The sequence below is a fragment of the Piliocolobus tephrosceles genome, chromosome 20 (assembly GCF_002776525.5).
Source record: "Piliocolobus tephrosceles isolate RC106 chromosome 20, ASM277652v3, whole genome shotgun sequence".
In the NCBI taxonomy this organism is placed as follows: domain Eukaryota; kingdom Metazoa; phylum Chordata; class Mammalia; order Primates; family Cercopithecidae; genus Piliocolobus; species Piliocolobus tephrosceles.
The window spans coordinates 21,699,273-21,714,074 of NC_045453.1; the positions used below are offsets into that span (position 1 = coordinate 21,699,273).

The following is a 14,802-nucleotide window of genomic DNA, read 5'->3' on the forward strand; positions in this document are numbered from 1 at the left end:
AGGCCGAGACGGGCGGATCACGAGGTCAGGAGATCGAGACCATCCTGGCTAACACAGTGAAACCCCCGTCTCTACTAAAAATACAAAAAAGCTAGCCGGGCAAGGTGGCGGGCGTCTGTAGTCCCAGCTACTCGGGAGGCTGAGGCAGGAGAATGGCGTAAACCCGGGAGGCGGAGCTTGTAGTGAGCTGAGATCCGGCCACTGCACTCCAGCCGGGGGACAGAGCAAGACTCCGTCTCAAAAAAAAAAAAAAAAAAAAGAAAAAAGGAAGCTCCCAAGCTGGATGCCAGAGCAGGCTGTTAGGGTAGTGAATAAAAGGGCACCAGAAAAGTTTCCTTGACGTGTCTCTCTTCTGGTGTCTGTATGTCTGCTTTATTGCTCATTTTAAGAGACCCAAAATTAAACCCAGAGTCTGGCATCACCCTTTAGCAAATACACAAAAGTATTTTCCTGCCTTTGGGAACACCATTGAGAGTGCCTGAGGAGACCGAGTCCTCACATGGCCAAGCCACGTGTGCAAGCCTGATTGCATGGAAGCCCTCATCTCCTAACTCCAGGCCTTCCCTGCCTGTCCTATTCCCATTTGAAGAGGGGCAGGGTGAGTTTAGAATCACATGTTGTCAGGCACTCTCAGATACTATCAGTGGAACTGTAACATTTCCAAAAGCATTTTGGTGATATGTGTCAAGAATCCTGATATTTTTGTGCCCGTTTGACTCAGTAATTCCACACAGAAAATAGTTTTCTAGAAAAAAGCAGAAACTATCTAAATAAACAAGTGTTAAAGTAAATGTTGGTACAGGCACAACATGGGATATCGTTTCACTCTTAAAAATGTTCACAATGGCCGGGCACGGTGGCTTAAGCCTGTAATCCCAGCACTTTGGGAGGCCGAGACGGGCGGATCACGAGGTCAGGAGATCGAGACCATCCTGGCTAACCCGGTGAAATCCCATCTCTACTAAAAAAATACAAAAAACTAGCCGGGTAAGGTGGCGGGCGCCTGTAGTCCCAGCTACTCAGGAGGCTGAGGCAGGAGAATGGTGTAAACCCGGGAGGCGGAGCTTGCAGTGAGCTGAGATCCGGCCACTGCGCTCCAGCCTGGGCGACAGAGCGAAACTCCGTCTTAAAAAAAAAAAAAAAAAATGTTCACAATGTTTGGCCGGGTGGGGTGGCTCACACCTGTAATCCCAGTACTTTGGGAGGCCGAGGCAGGTGGATCACCTGAAGTCAGGAATTCGAGATCAGGCTGGCCAACATGGTGAAACCCCGTCTCTACTAAAAATACAAAAATTAGCCGGGCGTGGTGGTGCATGCCTGTAATCCCAGCTACTCAGGAGGCTGAGGCAGGAGAATCACTTGAACGTGGGAGGTGGAGGTTGCAGTAAGCCAAGATCACGCCGCTGCACTCCAGCCTGGATGATGAGAGAAACTCCATCTCAAAAAAAAAAAAAAAAAAAGTTCATAATGTTTATAAGGTGGGAAATGACTAATAACAGTTTAGAAAAAAGGACAGGTTGTAGAATTGGACAGACAATATAATAGGGATAGTTAAATGTATCTCTCCATATGAAATACCATATATCATGTAAAGGATTTTTTTTTTTTTCTGGAGATGTCTTGCCCTGGCTGGAGTGCAGTGGTGCAGTCTCGGCTCACTACAATATCTGCCTCTCAGGTTCGGGCTATTTTCCTCCCTCAGCCTCCCAAATAGCTGGGATTACAGGCGTGCACCGCTATGTCCGGCTAATTTTTGTATTTTTAGTAGAGACGGGGTTTCACCATGGTTGGCCAGGCTGGTATTGAACTTCTGACCTCAAGTGATCCACCTGCCTCGGCCTCCTGAAGTGCTGGGATTACAGGTGTGAACTCCCGCGCCCAGGCAAATTTTTTTTTATCATCCTTTTTCTACATTTTCCAAAACTTTTACTATCATCCTATCTTACTTTTAACAATCAGGCAAAAAACGTAATAAATATAGTTTTGTCAAAAAGTTGCTTTATTCTCCATGGGGAGACAACCATGAATTCATTTTTATTATATATGGAAGTGACTTACGTTGTGTAGTCAGTCCTTTGTTATCTGCAGGTGACATGTTTAGTTTGTGAACTTTCAGCTAATTTTTAACTGTTTTGACTTTCTCCTTGCCTTCTCTATATGGCCTTTCCTATTATTGGTTAGTGTGAGCCTGGAAGACAAACATGAATGTCATTCTAAGCCAGATAAAATTTGAAAGTCATGAGCCTGGGAGACAGAGGTTGCAGAGTCGAGGTCGCTCTACTGCATTCCAGCCTGGGCAACAGAGTAAGACCTTGTTTCAAAAAAAAAAGAAAAAAATCGAAAGTCAAACCTGCAATCCCAAGGCTACTGTACTGATTTTTAAAACTAGTACTATTGAAGTTATAGGCTTATATAGCTTTCCTTCTTGCTGTTTGTGAGATAATAAGGTTCCTCCATAATCGTATGTCTTCACAGGTTGTGAGACAATTGCAGCTGTTCCAGAAAATCAGCCATTTTCTCTATCTTCAAGTTTTGCTTTATAATAATTTAGGCAAACATTGCACCTTAAATTACATATATGTGCTCCAGTCCACATACATGCGTTTATCATATAGGTATATCCCTGCCCCAAAATCTAAGAAGATACACACAAGAATTTAGTAATGATTATCTCTAGGTGGCAGAATTATATTATTTGAAATGTTTTTGGCCAGAAAAACTGACCAGCAGTGACTTAAACCGCAAGGCTATTTATTGTTTTCGTAACAAGAAAGAAGTCAGAGGCAAGCATTCAACTTTGGTTCCATGGCCTGGATAGGGACTATTTAAGACCCAGGCTTTTTCCTTTTGTTCTTCCATTCAGAGGGCCACCTTTTCAACCTTGAGTTTATTGTTTCGTGATTACAGGATGGTGGTTGTAGCTCTATGCAGCATGCTAGGTTTGGAATGGAAGTCGGAGGAAACGGGGCAGAGCCCAAATGTGGATTGCTGTGTGCTATAAGAAATGTTTAAGTGCTGCTTCTAAGGAATGAGCTATGTTCATTTCTCTTCCCATTCTGCAAAGTACAGATGATATGGCCATCCCATTCCTTCCTCAGGTCTCCCACCATTCGGGACATGGTGATCCGCTGCATTGCCCAGATGGTGAACTCCCAGGCAGCCAACATCCGTTCAGGCTGGAAGAACATCTTTGCCGTGTTCCACCAGGCAGCCTCTGATCATGACGGGAACATTGTGGAGCTGGCCTTCCAGACCACTTGCCACATTGTCAGTAAGTGGCTCTGTTCCCTCCCTACTAATGTCCCACCTGCACGTCTAGAAGGGTGTCACTTACTTGCTGTCTATTTTACTACCTACAGGGGCTTCCCTACCTTGGCTCTACTGTGATATAGTAATGTGCCAGGCAGTGTTATAAGCACTTGATGTATATTAATCCTCATCTTAACTCTGTTTTGACTTTCTCCTTGCCTTCTCTAAATATTTGGCCTTCACTGTTATCAGTCAGTTTGGGTCCAGCAGATAAATGTGAATGTTATTTCAAGCCAGATGAAATTTGAAAGTCAAATCAATCCCAAGGCCACTCTAATGACTATAAAAGAAGTACAGTCAGTCCTCATTATTGGTGGATTCCATGTATGTACTCACTAAAATGTATATACATTAATAACTCCACAACCAGTACTCATGGTGCTTTTGTGGTCATTTGCCAACGTGTGCATGCATAGTACAGCAAAAACTTGAGTCACCCAAGGCGCACATTCCCCATTGTGGTGGAAGAAGGTGGTGCCCTGCCTTCTTGTTTGAGCTGTCATGACATAAACAAGTGTGCTTTCTGGGGCCTATCGAGTGCCATGTTTTTTTACATTTTTGTGCTTTTTATTGGTGATTTATTTCACTGTTTAAAATGTCCCCCAAGCATAGTGCTGAATGCTGGGTAGTGTTCTACGTGCAGAAAGACTGTGATGTGTCTTATGGAAAAAATACGTGTGTTATATGAGCTTCCTTTAAGAATGAGTTACAGTGCTATTGGCTGTGAGTTCAGTGCTAATGAATCAACAATATCTATTAAATAAGGTGTCTTTTTAGCAGGAACACACATACAACAAGGTTATGTCTTGATCGGCTGATGAAAATGTTCTGAGCAGAGACTTGCAGGCATCCAGCTCCCTATCTCCATGTTTTCCCTAAGAGCCCTGGTTCAGTATTCTTGAATTCAGTGTTTATGGCAACTTTGTAGAATGTAACTCTCAGGAATAATGAAAACACACTATCCCATTATTTCCCCCGTGTTACTAAAGAGGAAATTGAGGCACAGAAAAATAAATATAACAACTTGCCTGAGGACACACAGTTTGGATGTAGTGGAACCAGGACTTGCACTCGGGCAGTCCAGCCCAGCGTTAGTGCAGTGTCCCCCTCCTCTGGACTGACCAGGAGTCCTGGGTTCTGCCTGCGAGCATGTAACAAGATGTTTACTTCATCTCTATGGAAATTTGTAGGCATCGACTCGTCTTTGCACATAGTTGGCATTCAATAAATGTTGAATGAATGGATATTTGGGCCTTTATATCATTGCTTGAGCTCAGGAAGATTGTCTAGCCCAAGCTGTACCCAGTGCATTCATTCCTGAGTAATTTAATAAGAAAAACTGTCTTCCAAAGATACTGACATGCTTTCCTTAGATTTTCACAGTTAATTATCTCTGATATATGTGTGTATGTGTTGGTGCGCGCGTGCGCGCACACGTGCATGTTTTCATCCCCATTTCTAAATCCTGGTCTTACGATAAATGTGCCTTGTGTTCCCCCAGCAACTATTTTCCAGCACCATTTTCCTGCAGCCATCGATTCCTTTCAGGATGCTGTGAAGTGCTTATCAGAGTTCGCCTGCAATGCCGCTTTCCCTGACACGAGCATGGAAGCGATTCGGCTCATCCGCTTCTGTGGCAAATACGTCTCTGAGAGGCCTCGGGTTCGTTTTTCCCCACCTTACTCAGATGGGCAGTGAAGGGAAAAGCTCATGAAGCAGAAATTCTTGCTTCTAACAAAGAGCTTTCCAGCTTCTCTTTTAGAAATGTATGTTTGCCCTAAATTAGGTGTTTATTTCAAAATGCTGCCATGGCAGGGAGTTAGGCCTTTTCATTATCTGGTATATGTGAAATTCTGTATTTTATTCATACTGAACCTATGGTATTCTACAAATTGTTTTTGTAGAAGTTAGTTGTATTTTAGCTTTTGTATTTTGGCAAAGCTCAAGAAGCTAGACCTTTCTATTTGAAAGAAAACAAACCTCCCTTTTAGGAAATGGCATTATGTCTTTGTAATGTGCCTGAGAAATCATATTTAAAAATCACCTTTTGTTTTCCCCTGAAAATCATGGGGTTTTTTTTTTTTTTTTTTTTTTTGATGTGTCTCATCTTTCTGAAGAGGCCTATTTGGTTTAAATGACAGAGTCCCAAAACACTGAAATAGGGTGAAAACAAGTACGTCTAAACTATGATGTCCTGTGTAGATCTCTACTTAAGTATCCTTTACAGAAAGAGCTATAAACCTCTAAGGTGATATGTCTCATCCCTTGCAACAGCTCACTAAGATGTGATGATAATGGGAGCCAATGTTGATTGAGCACTTAGTACTTGTTGGGCACCATTCTAGATATTTTCTGTATGTTGATTCATTTAGTCCCCACGTCAGACCTATGAGACGTAATTATATCCCATTGTACAGGAGAGTTAACCAAAGCACAGAGAGAAATTGCCTAACATTAGATAACGAGAGTTGCTAAAGAAATTTCAGTACCACTTCAAGAGTGGTTACAGAGCAGAGGAGTCAAAATCCCAGAAATAGGGCAGAGAGTAGGTCTATACATGCAGACTGTAGAAAGACTGCCAGGTCCTAGCTGCATGACCTTGAGCAGCTTTCTGAAGCTCTTGATGCCTCACTTAATTCATCTATAACCCAGGACCATTGTTTCTACTGGAATCCTTGTGTGAATTGTTAATCCGTGAAAAGAACTTTTAACAGTGCCTGGCCCATAGCAAGCACTCAGTCCAATAGTAGCTGCGGGTGTTATTTTAAGTAATATGTATTACAATAACATTCCAGAAAGACCTAAGATAATGAATTATCCTGGATATTTTGTCAATACCATTTGACCTTTAGAGCTCTTCTTAGTATAACACCTCCCACCCCCAGGACTCTTGTGATCTGCCCCTTCAACTTGTTCTAAAACCCGCAGAGGTCCATAGGTTTGTACTGGGAAGCTGCTCATATGCCCTTTGGGACAGATAATGTCTTTGTGCAGTCTGTTCCCACTGTACCCTTGCTGAATGGAGATTTTTGGGAGAGAAAAATGTGTGGGGCCTTAATCGGTATATAGTTCCTTTTCAGTTCCTTCCTTTTGCATGAGTAGTTTACACCTGAGATGTGATTTTCATCATAGGTGCTACAAGAATACACAAGTGATGACATGAATGTTGCTCCTGGTGACAGAGTCTGGGTCCGAGGCTGGTTCCCCATCTTATTCGAACTCTCCTGCATCATTAATAGATGCAAGTTAGATGTACGAACAAGGTAACCATGTTCCCGTGTGGTGGCCCCTTACCTCACTGAAATGAACCTCAGTCACTTGCTTACCTGACCCCACTCTTTTCTCTGTTGTTCTCTTCTCCACCATTCTCTCTTCTGTGCCTGACTTTGTTTCCTCCAGGGGACTCACAGTCATGTTTGAGATCATGAAGAGCTATGGCCACACCTTTGAAAAACACTGGTGGCAAGACCTGTTCAGAATTGTGTTTCGGATTTTTGACAATATGAAACTCCCTGAGCAACAGTCAGAGGTGGGTGAAAACTACAGCACTGCCTTGAGTATAATGGAGAGGAAAGCCTTTCTGGCCTATATTTGCCTCTAGGGGCTGCGTCATCATCTACCCAGAGTTCTTAAATACTGAGCAACTTAAGGTTTTAAAAATGGAAACACCTTTCTGATATTCTCCTACCAATATCAGCTAGTCCTGAGTGACTCTTCCCATGTTCAGAAGAATGAGAGGAAACGCATCTCTGTGGTCTGCCACTTGGCCCTCAGGCATTGCACCTTCCAGTTCAGCAGGGCTCCTGACTGGTCATTGTAGTTGTTTTGTTCATATCAACCTCTGAGCAGTCAGAAAGTGGAATGTCTCTGCTCCCTTAAGGGTTTTTAATGAAGTTGCATTTGGAGATGATGTTGAATATTAGGCCTTTTTTTAAAAAGGATGTTTGATGCCTGTAGGTGTTTTTATTTGTCCCTTAGAGGTTCAGGGATAGCGAAAGGGTATTCTAGGCTCAAGATTTTTAGATGGAAAAGTATCTTTTTTATTTCTTTTGGGAACAACATTCCTTCCCTCACCCCAACATAAAAGTGACATATGCTTAATATGGAATGTTAGGCAAATACAAAAAAATTATTCCTTTTACCATCCAAAATTAGAATTAATGTTTTTGCAAATTTTTCTCAGTCTTCTGCATGGTTTAAATATGGTTCAGAGACCAGACACAATGACTCATGGCTATAATCCCAGCATTTTGGGAAGGTGAGGTGGGAGGATTACTTGAGGCCAGGAGTTTGAGACCAACTTAGGCAACATAGTGAGACCCAATCTCTTAAATAAATAAATACAGTTGAGGTCATAGTATAGATGGAGTTTTCTAATCTTTCTAAATTTAAATATGTTTTTCCTCATTATAAAACAAATAGAACTACAGAACACAGACAAAAAGAAAGAAAAATGTAAACACCCACAGTTGCAGTTTTTCATAGGCAGCCACTGTTAAGATTTTCATCTGTGTGTCCACCCACACATGTATTTTGTGATCCACCTTTTTTTCTTCTATGAAAATAGAATTCCAACACACATGTGTAAACTACTTCTTAAACTTAATACATGAGTATTTTTCCATAGCCATAACTTTTCTTCTAGAATGGTTTGTTTGTTTGTTTGTTCCTTTGTTTTGTTTCATTTTTTTGAGGCAGAGTCTTGCTCTGTTGCCCAGGCTGGAGCGCAGTGGTGCAATCTCAGCTCACTGCAACCTCCGTCTCCTAAGTTAAGCAATTTTCCTGCCTCAGCCTTCCAAGTAGCTGCGACTACAGGCTCATGCCACCATACCCAGCTAATTTTTGTAATTTAAGTAGAGACAGGATTTCACCATGTTGGCCAGGTTGGTCTCAAACTCCCAAGTAATCCACCCGCCTCAGCCTCCAAAGTGCAGGAATTACAGGTGTGAGCCACCACACCCAGTTCTTCTACAATGTTGTTTTAATAATGGCTACAAAATAGTCTTAGCTGTGGATGTTCCACAGCTCATGAACATTTAGGCTGCTTCCAGTTTTTCTGGACAGCACTGACATGAACATTTTTTGCAGCCACACTTGTACTTGTGGTGGTGTTTTCCTCTTTAAAGACAAGTGGCCAGGTTTGGGGCCTGCATATTACTGAGCCTTTTGATATGTACCACTAAGCTGACCTGCAAATATCTCTGTAGCCATTTATACTTCTGTCAACAATGCATGAGAGTTCCTGTTTCTCCATATTCATTCCAGGTCTTCTCATTTTAATTTGTTTTAGTCATTGCTAATTTGATAAGCCAAATGTATCACATTGAAAAAGTGTTTCAAACTGCTAGTGAGTTGGCATATTTTCTCTCATAGGATTGATCATTCTTAAGAGTTGCCTTTTATGAATTCTTCTTTTGTGAATTACTCTTAGCTCATCTACTAGGTTATTCATCTTTCACCTATTGATTTATGCATTTTTAAATATATAAATAATGTAGCATATGCTTACATGAGTTGCAGATGATTTGCCTACTTTATTATTTTTATTTCCTTTTCATTTTGGAAAATTTAGCTTTTAAGTAACCAAATCTATCCATTTTTTTTTTTTTTTTTCACTTCTGGCTTCCACTTTTGGCATCACTACCATAATTTTATAAATATCCCTGTGTATATCCTCTGTGCATATGATTGTGTTAACATTTTTAAGATGTCTTATTGATAGATATCACCTAATTGCTTTCTACAACAGTTTTCCCAGGAGTACAAGAGTGCCCATCTTACTGCAGGGAGAATAGCTTTTAAGTGTTATCTTTTTGTTTTCCCAGAAATCTGAGTGGATGACAACAACCTGCAATCACGCACTTTATGCTATTTGTGATGTTTTTACCCAGTTTTATGAAGCTTTGAATGAAGTTCTTCTTTCTGATGTTTTTGCACAATTGCAGTGGTGCGTAAAACAAGGTACTCTTTAAGCCTCTAGGCATCATTTTTCTTACATAGTCCTTAATGAGAGGTTAGTTTTTTCAGTATTTAAAAGAATGGATGTAGTGTCAAGGAGTACAATGTATAATTTAGTTGGTGAAATGTGTGTGTTTTAATTACAATATAAAAACAGTCCCCCCTAAGTTAGTTCATAAAGCATTTCTTAAAGATGGGATATAGTTATTTTTGCATTCTACAAGATGTACCTTCATGTATTATACTGTTCTTTTTACTTTTGTATGTTTGAAATTTTCTCCAGTAAAATGTTTTTAAAATGTACTGTTTCAGTCAAGATCAACAGCTTCATCAAGAGACATTTTTCATTTGAGTAGTTGTGTGTTTATTTTAGAGTTTGTCAGGAAGAATACCCAGCTGGCACATTAGACCTGGATTCCGTAGGTAATTTTGGCTTAGGGCAAGGCTAAATTTAGTTACACTTTTGAAAAAGTGACTTAATTTAAAAATAAATGACAAAGTATTTGATATTGTTCAAATGGCAAAAATTGGAACTGTAGTGTATGAGTGACTAAATTTCTGAAAACGTGGTCTAGTATTTTCTCTCTTCTATTACCATTTTTCATACATGAGCCACTTAAAGTAGCAAAATGTTGACCTCCTTTCTTTAGCAATAAAACTATGATAAACAATTTTATCTCTTCAAAAAATGTTTAATGAAAAATTTAATACTGTCTGTAGTATGGCTTCATTAATTAAAAGCCTAGAAACTCACCAGTTGCTGTCTCCAACTCACAATATACAGTATTTGAGACCTGGTTGGCATCAAAATAGCAGTAGAAGTTTTATGATAGATACTGCTTTATTTTACAGATAACGAACAGTTGGCGCGATCAGGTACAAATTGCTTAGAAAACTTAGTAATATCCAATGGAGAGAAATTCAGTCCTGAAGTCTGGGATGAAACCTGCAACTGTATGTTGGATATTTTCAAAACAACCATCCCACATGTGTAAGTGTTCATGCAGTTGTTCCCGTTTATCTCCGTGTGCATTGGATGTCTTAAAGCTCCTGATTGCCTTTCACATTGATTATTTTTTTTTCTCTTTTTTTTCTTAAGTTTGCTGACATGGAGACCTATAGGAATGGAGGAAGATTCATCAGAAAAGCATTTGGTAGGATTTGGGGTTCTTCTTTGGTTGTCTTTTCTTTGTTCCATCTTAGTAAAAGATCAGTAAGCCTGTATAGTTTATACTTTTTTTTAATGGGAAGTGAGTAAAAAAGTTATAAGATCTAAAAATAATATATATTCATAATATATTTTTTAGAAAATCCAGAAAAGCATTAAGCAAGTAAGTAACCTCACCAAGTAAAAAGCAGTTTACATTTCTAGCTGCCGCTTTGTGTGACTGTGCCTGCCTAGGAAAGCCAGCCACATTTGAAATGAGGGATCATTTAGCATATAACAACATGTAAGCGTTTTTCCATATTTTAAACTATTCTTTGAGACCAGCCTTTTCAGTGGCTGCATAGTATTATAATTTCTTTACTTCTCCCTTACCAGACTCTCAGGTTAGTTCTAGGATTTCAACATTGTAAACAGTGCTTTGGTGTAACTGTGCTTGTTTGTTGCCTTCCTAAATTAATAGTGCTTTCCTCTTCACCAAAGAAGTGGTAGTTCTTACTTTTTGTGTGAGTCCACATAAAGAAGTTCTAATTCAAATCTCACTTTTAAATACTTTGGTTTACAGAGAGGAGTTGAATTATTAACTTTTATTCCTAAATGACTCTAAGGCCATTAGATTTTAAAAAGCATTTGGGATACAGCAACTGTCTTCTGCTGTTAAGTTTTTTATTTTTTTATTTTATTTTATTTTTGTCGAGACAGTCTCTCTGTCCCCAGGCTGGAGTGCAGCAGCCCAATCTCAGCTCACTGCAACCTCTGTCTCCTGGGTTCAAGCGATTCTCATGCCTCAGCCTCCTGCCAAGTAGCTGGGATTCCAGGTGCCCGCCACCATGCCCAGCTAATTTTTGTATTTTTAGCAGAGATGGGGTTTCGCCATGTTGACCAGGCTGGTCTTGAACTCCTGACCTCAGGTGATCCGCCTGCCTCGACCTCCCAAAGTGCTGGGATTACAGGCATGAGCCACCGTGCCTGGCCTGCTGTCAACTTTTTAAAAAACTGTTACTGCACTAGTAATTTATCTTTGAACTTGATCGCATAAAAAATTTGTCACTCTTATTGTTAAATCCTAATATGTAGAGAAATGTCCTCTGGGTTGGAATAGGAAAATATGAAATTTTAATGGGAGGAGAAGTAATTTAAATTCTTAATCTCTCCATTGCAGCCTGTGAGGCATGCTACATTAAGCATGTGGTATAATTTTATTTTGAGCTAAGCAAGGCACTTAAATACAGGCTGGACCAGCTGTATTAAAACAGGCACATCTCTGCCCAAATTATGATGAAGAAAAGTGAGCATTGTGTTTCCCTCTGGTTTACGTTTAGGATGTGGATCTGGACCGCCAGTCTTTAAGCAGCATAGATAAAAATCCCTCTGAGAGAGGCCAGAGCCAGCTCTCTAACCCAACAGATGACAGCTGGAAGGGTAGACCATATGCAAGTAAGGCCACTTTTTAATTTGTTTTAAATAAATAACATGTTTATGTGATTCATATATTCAGAAGACACAAAAGGGTAAAAACATCAAAAGCCACCTTCTGCCCTATGCCTCAGTCTGACAGTTCTCTGCAGCAGCCAAGGTTACCTGTTTCTCTGTACCTTTCCAGAGTCATTTTATCCATATGCAGGCAAGTACATACACATATACATTCACATACTTACATACATAGTACATATGAATTTTCTCCTTTTACAAATTATGGTATACTATGCCTTATTCTTTTTTCAGTTAATATATTTTAGAGATCATTCAAAATCAATACCTAAGGAGCTTTCACATTCTTTTATACTGTTGTCTATTATTCCAGTTTGTAGACATGCTTTTATTGCTTGAGTTGCTCTTAACTGACATTTATATTATTTCTAATCTTTGGCTGTTAGGAGCGATACTGCATTGAATAACCCAATACGTATGTCATTTGTGAATTTATGTAATAAATTCCTAAAAATGTACTGGAGTCAGTGGATAAGTGAATTTGCCATTTTAAAATATTTCCACATTGCTATCTATTAAATTTGTAGCTGTTTACATGATCTTTTTAGATGAAATACAACTTTGGACTAATTTTAACTTGGAATTTTCAAATTACAAGTCAAATTGAATAGTTTTTCATACGTTAAAGCACCACTTCTGTTTTCTTCTCTATGAACTCCATAATTGTTGCTCATTTTCTGTTGATTGTTGGCCCCTTTTTTATTGGTTTGGAGGAGCTCTTATGTACTAGAAACCCTTTTTCTGATATAAGTTTCAAATTATTTTTGCCAAATTGTCTCTTAATGTTGCTTATGGTGTGTTTTACTATCATTTAAAAAAATTAGTTTAACAGCTGTCAGTACCAGGCACTGTACTGTGTGTCTCATGTGTGTTGTTTTATGTAATCCTCATACTAGCCTTTGAAGAGGTACTGTCTTACATTTGAGGCAACTGGGGCTTAGACAGATGATAGAACTTGACAACATGTAGTAGAGTGGGGATTCAGACACATTTTGGCAGCCTGAGGAATGGGAACTTGGAAGGTTGTTCTGGTCCTTTGAAAGTTGTGTGCCCCATTGTTTGCCTTTATAGCAGTCCCACCCTGTCCTCAACATGCCAGGCTGTAGCTGTTAACATTGAAGCTAACTTCTGAAGCAGCACATTTGACCAAAACAGTGTGCGGTCGTCATTTTCTTTAGAAGGAATAAAAGTAGTCACCCTTGAAATTCATCAAAGAGGTACCACGTTGGGATTGGCATGCTCTCTTTCACTAACTGCTGCAGCTAGCTTCTCTCCAATGCCCAGTGATAGAATGATATATTTTCCTTTTTTTTCTTTTTTTTTTTGGAGACAGGGTCATACTCTATCTCCCAAGCTGGAGTACACTGGTGCAATCATAGCTCATTGCAGCCTTGAACTCCTGGGCTCAAGCAATCCTCCTGCCTTAGTCTCCTGAGTAGCTGGGACTATAGGCGTGTGCCACCACACCCGGCTAATTATTTTATTTTTTTAGAGATGGAGTCTCACTTTGTTGCCCAGGCTGGTCTTGAATTCTTGGACTCAAGCCATCCTCCTGCCTTGGCCTCCCAAAGTGTGGGGATTACATGCATGAGCCACCATGCCCAGCCTCTTTTTCTTCACGAGCTCCAGATAAAGTAGTTTCTGTGTGGAGGCCAAGTGTACATTTCTTTCAATAAAAGAAGCACTCAGTGCAGCGAGGATCTACACTCTGAGAAGTACCTAGGACTCAAGCCACCTCCCATTCCCCCAGGGAACAGTGCCTTTACTGCTCCCAGTCTTCCAGTTCAGCCATAAGCTCAGGCAGACAAAATATTTGCACTATTATTATCATTTACTTCTTTTTATTTTTGGTCCAAAATGCTTTAATTGACTTGGCATAAGTTGAATGTACATCTGCTGTAACTCCACTGTATTTAAAAAATAAATAAAACATTCAACATGGAGAATTGTTACATGTTGGGCTGGGCGTGGTGGCTCACACCTGTAATCCCAGCACTCTGGGATGCCAAGGCATGTGGATAACCTGAGGTCGGGAGTTGGAGACCAGCTTGACCAACATGGAGAAACCCCGTCTCTACTAAAAATACAAAATTAGCCGAGCATGGTGGCGCATGCCTGTAATCCCAGCTACTCGGGAGGCTGAGGCAGGAGAATTGCTTCAAACCAGGAGACGGAGGTTGCGGTGAGCCGAGGTCATGCCATTGCACTCCAGCTTGGGCAACAAGAGCGGAACTCTGCCTCAAAAAAAAAAAAAAAAGAAAGAATTGTTACGTGTTTTTATAATTTCACAACTGGCCAGGTACATTGGCTCACACCTATAATCCCAGCATTTTGGGAGACCAAGACCAATGAATTGCTTGAGCCCAGGATTTCAAGACCAGCCTGGGCAACATGGCGAGACGCCATCTCTGTGACAAAAAAAAAAAAAAAATTTTTTAATGAAAGAAATGAAAAAATAATTTCATAGCCACTTTTAAAAACTTGAAGATGACTCAACCTCCTTGTTTTCTATCATTGAAATATTTAATGTTTTCAACATTCTGATTTTATAACAATAAGTTGGGAAAGGAAATCTCTGCTGTTCCTGTAGTCAAACCAGCGAACACTTATGATGTATTTGACATGGGCCACCCTTGGGCCCTCAGGGATTGAGAACACAAAGAGAATGTAGTTAGTCTACTCAGTAAGCAGAAATCACACTGCTGATTTGAACAGGGAAAATTCAATATAAAGAATTGTTGGGGCTGGGCGTGGTGGCTCACACCTGCAATCCTAACACTTTGGGAGGCTGAGGCAGGCAGATCATGAGGTCAGGAGTTTAAGACCAGCCTGGCCAACATAGTGAAACCCCATCTCTACTAAAAGTACAAAAAAGGCCA

The 14,802-nt window shown here is 40.2% G+C and overlaps 1 protein-coding gene across 3 annotated transcripts in view; it reads left to right on the forward strand.

The window, feature by feature from the left end:
- Positions 1–14,802, forward strand: part of ARFGEF2 (ADP ribosylation factor guanine nucleotide exchange factor 2) — a 114,092-nt gene that overhangs the window by 83,226 nt on the left and 16,064 nt on the right. For all 3 annotated transcript variants that reach the window (XR_002727087.1, XM_023195315.2, XM_023195316.1), the window contains exons 27-34: positions 3,099–3,271; positions 4,811–4,971; positions 6,442–6,572; positions 6,709–6,838; positions 9,135–9,270; positions 10,120–10,258; positions 10,367–10,421; positions 11,755–11,869. Coding sequence is in view for 2 of the 3 variants with exons in the window: in XM_023195315.2 (XP_023051083.1) it covers positions 3,099–3,271; positions 4,811–4,971; positions 6,442–6,572; positions 6,709–6,838; positions 9,135–9,270; positions 10,120–10,258; positions 10,367–10,421; positions 11,755–11,869 (1,040 nt within the window). In the remaining variant the exon portion in view is untranslated. The remainder of the gene's footprint in view (positions 1–3,098; positions 3,272–4,810; positions 4,972–6,441; positions 6,573–6,708; positions 6,839–9,134; positions 9,271–10,119; positions 10,259–10,366; positions 10,422–11,754; positions 11,870–14,802) is intronic.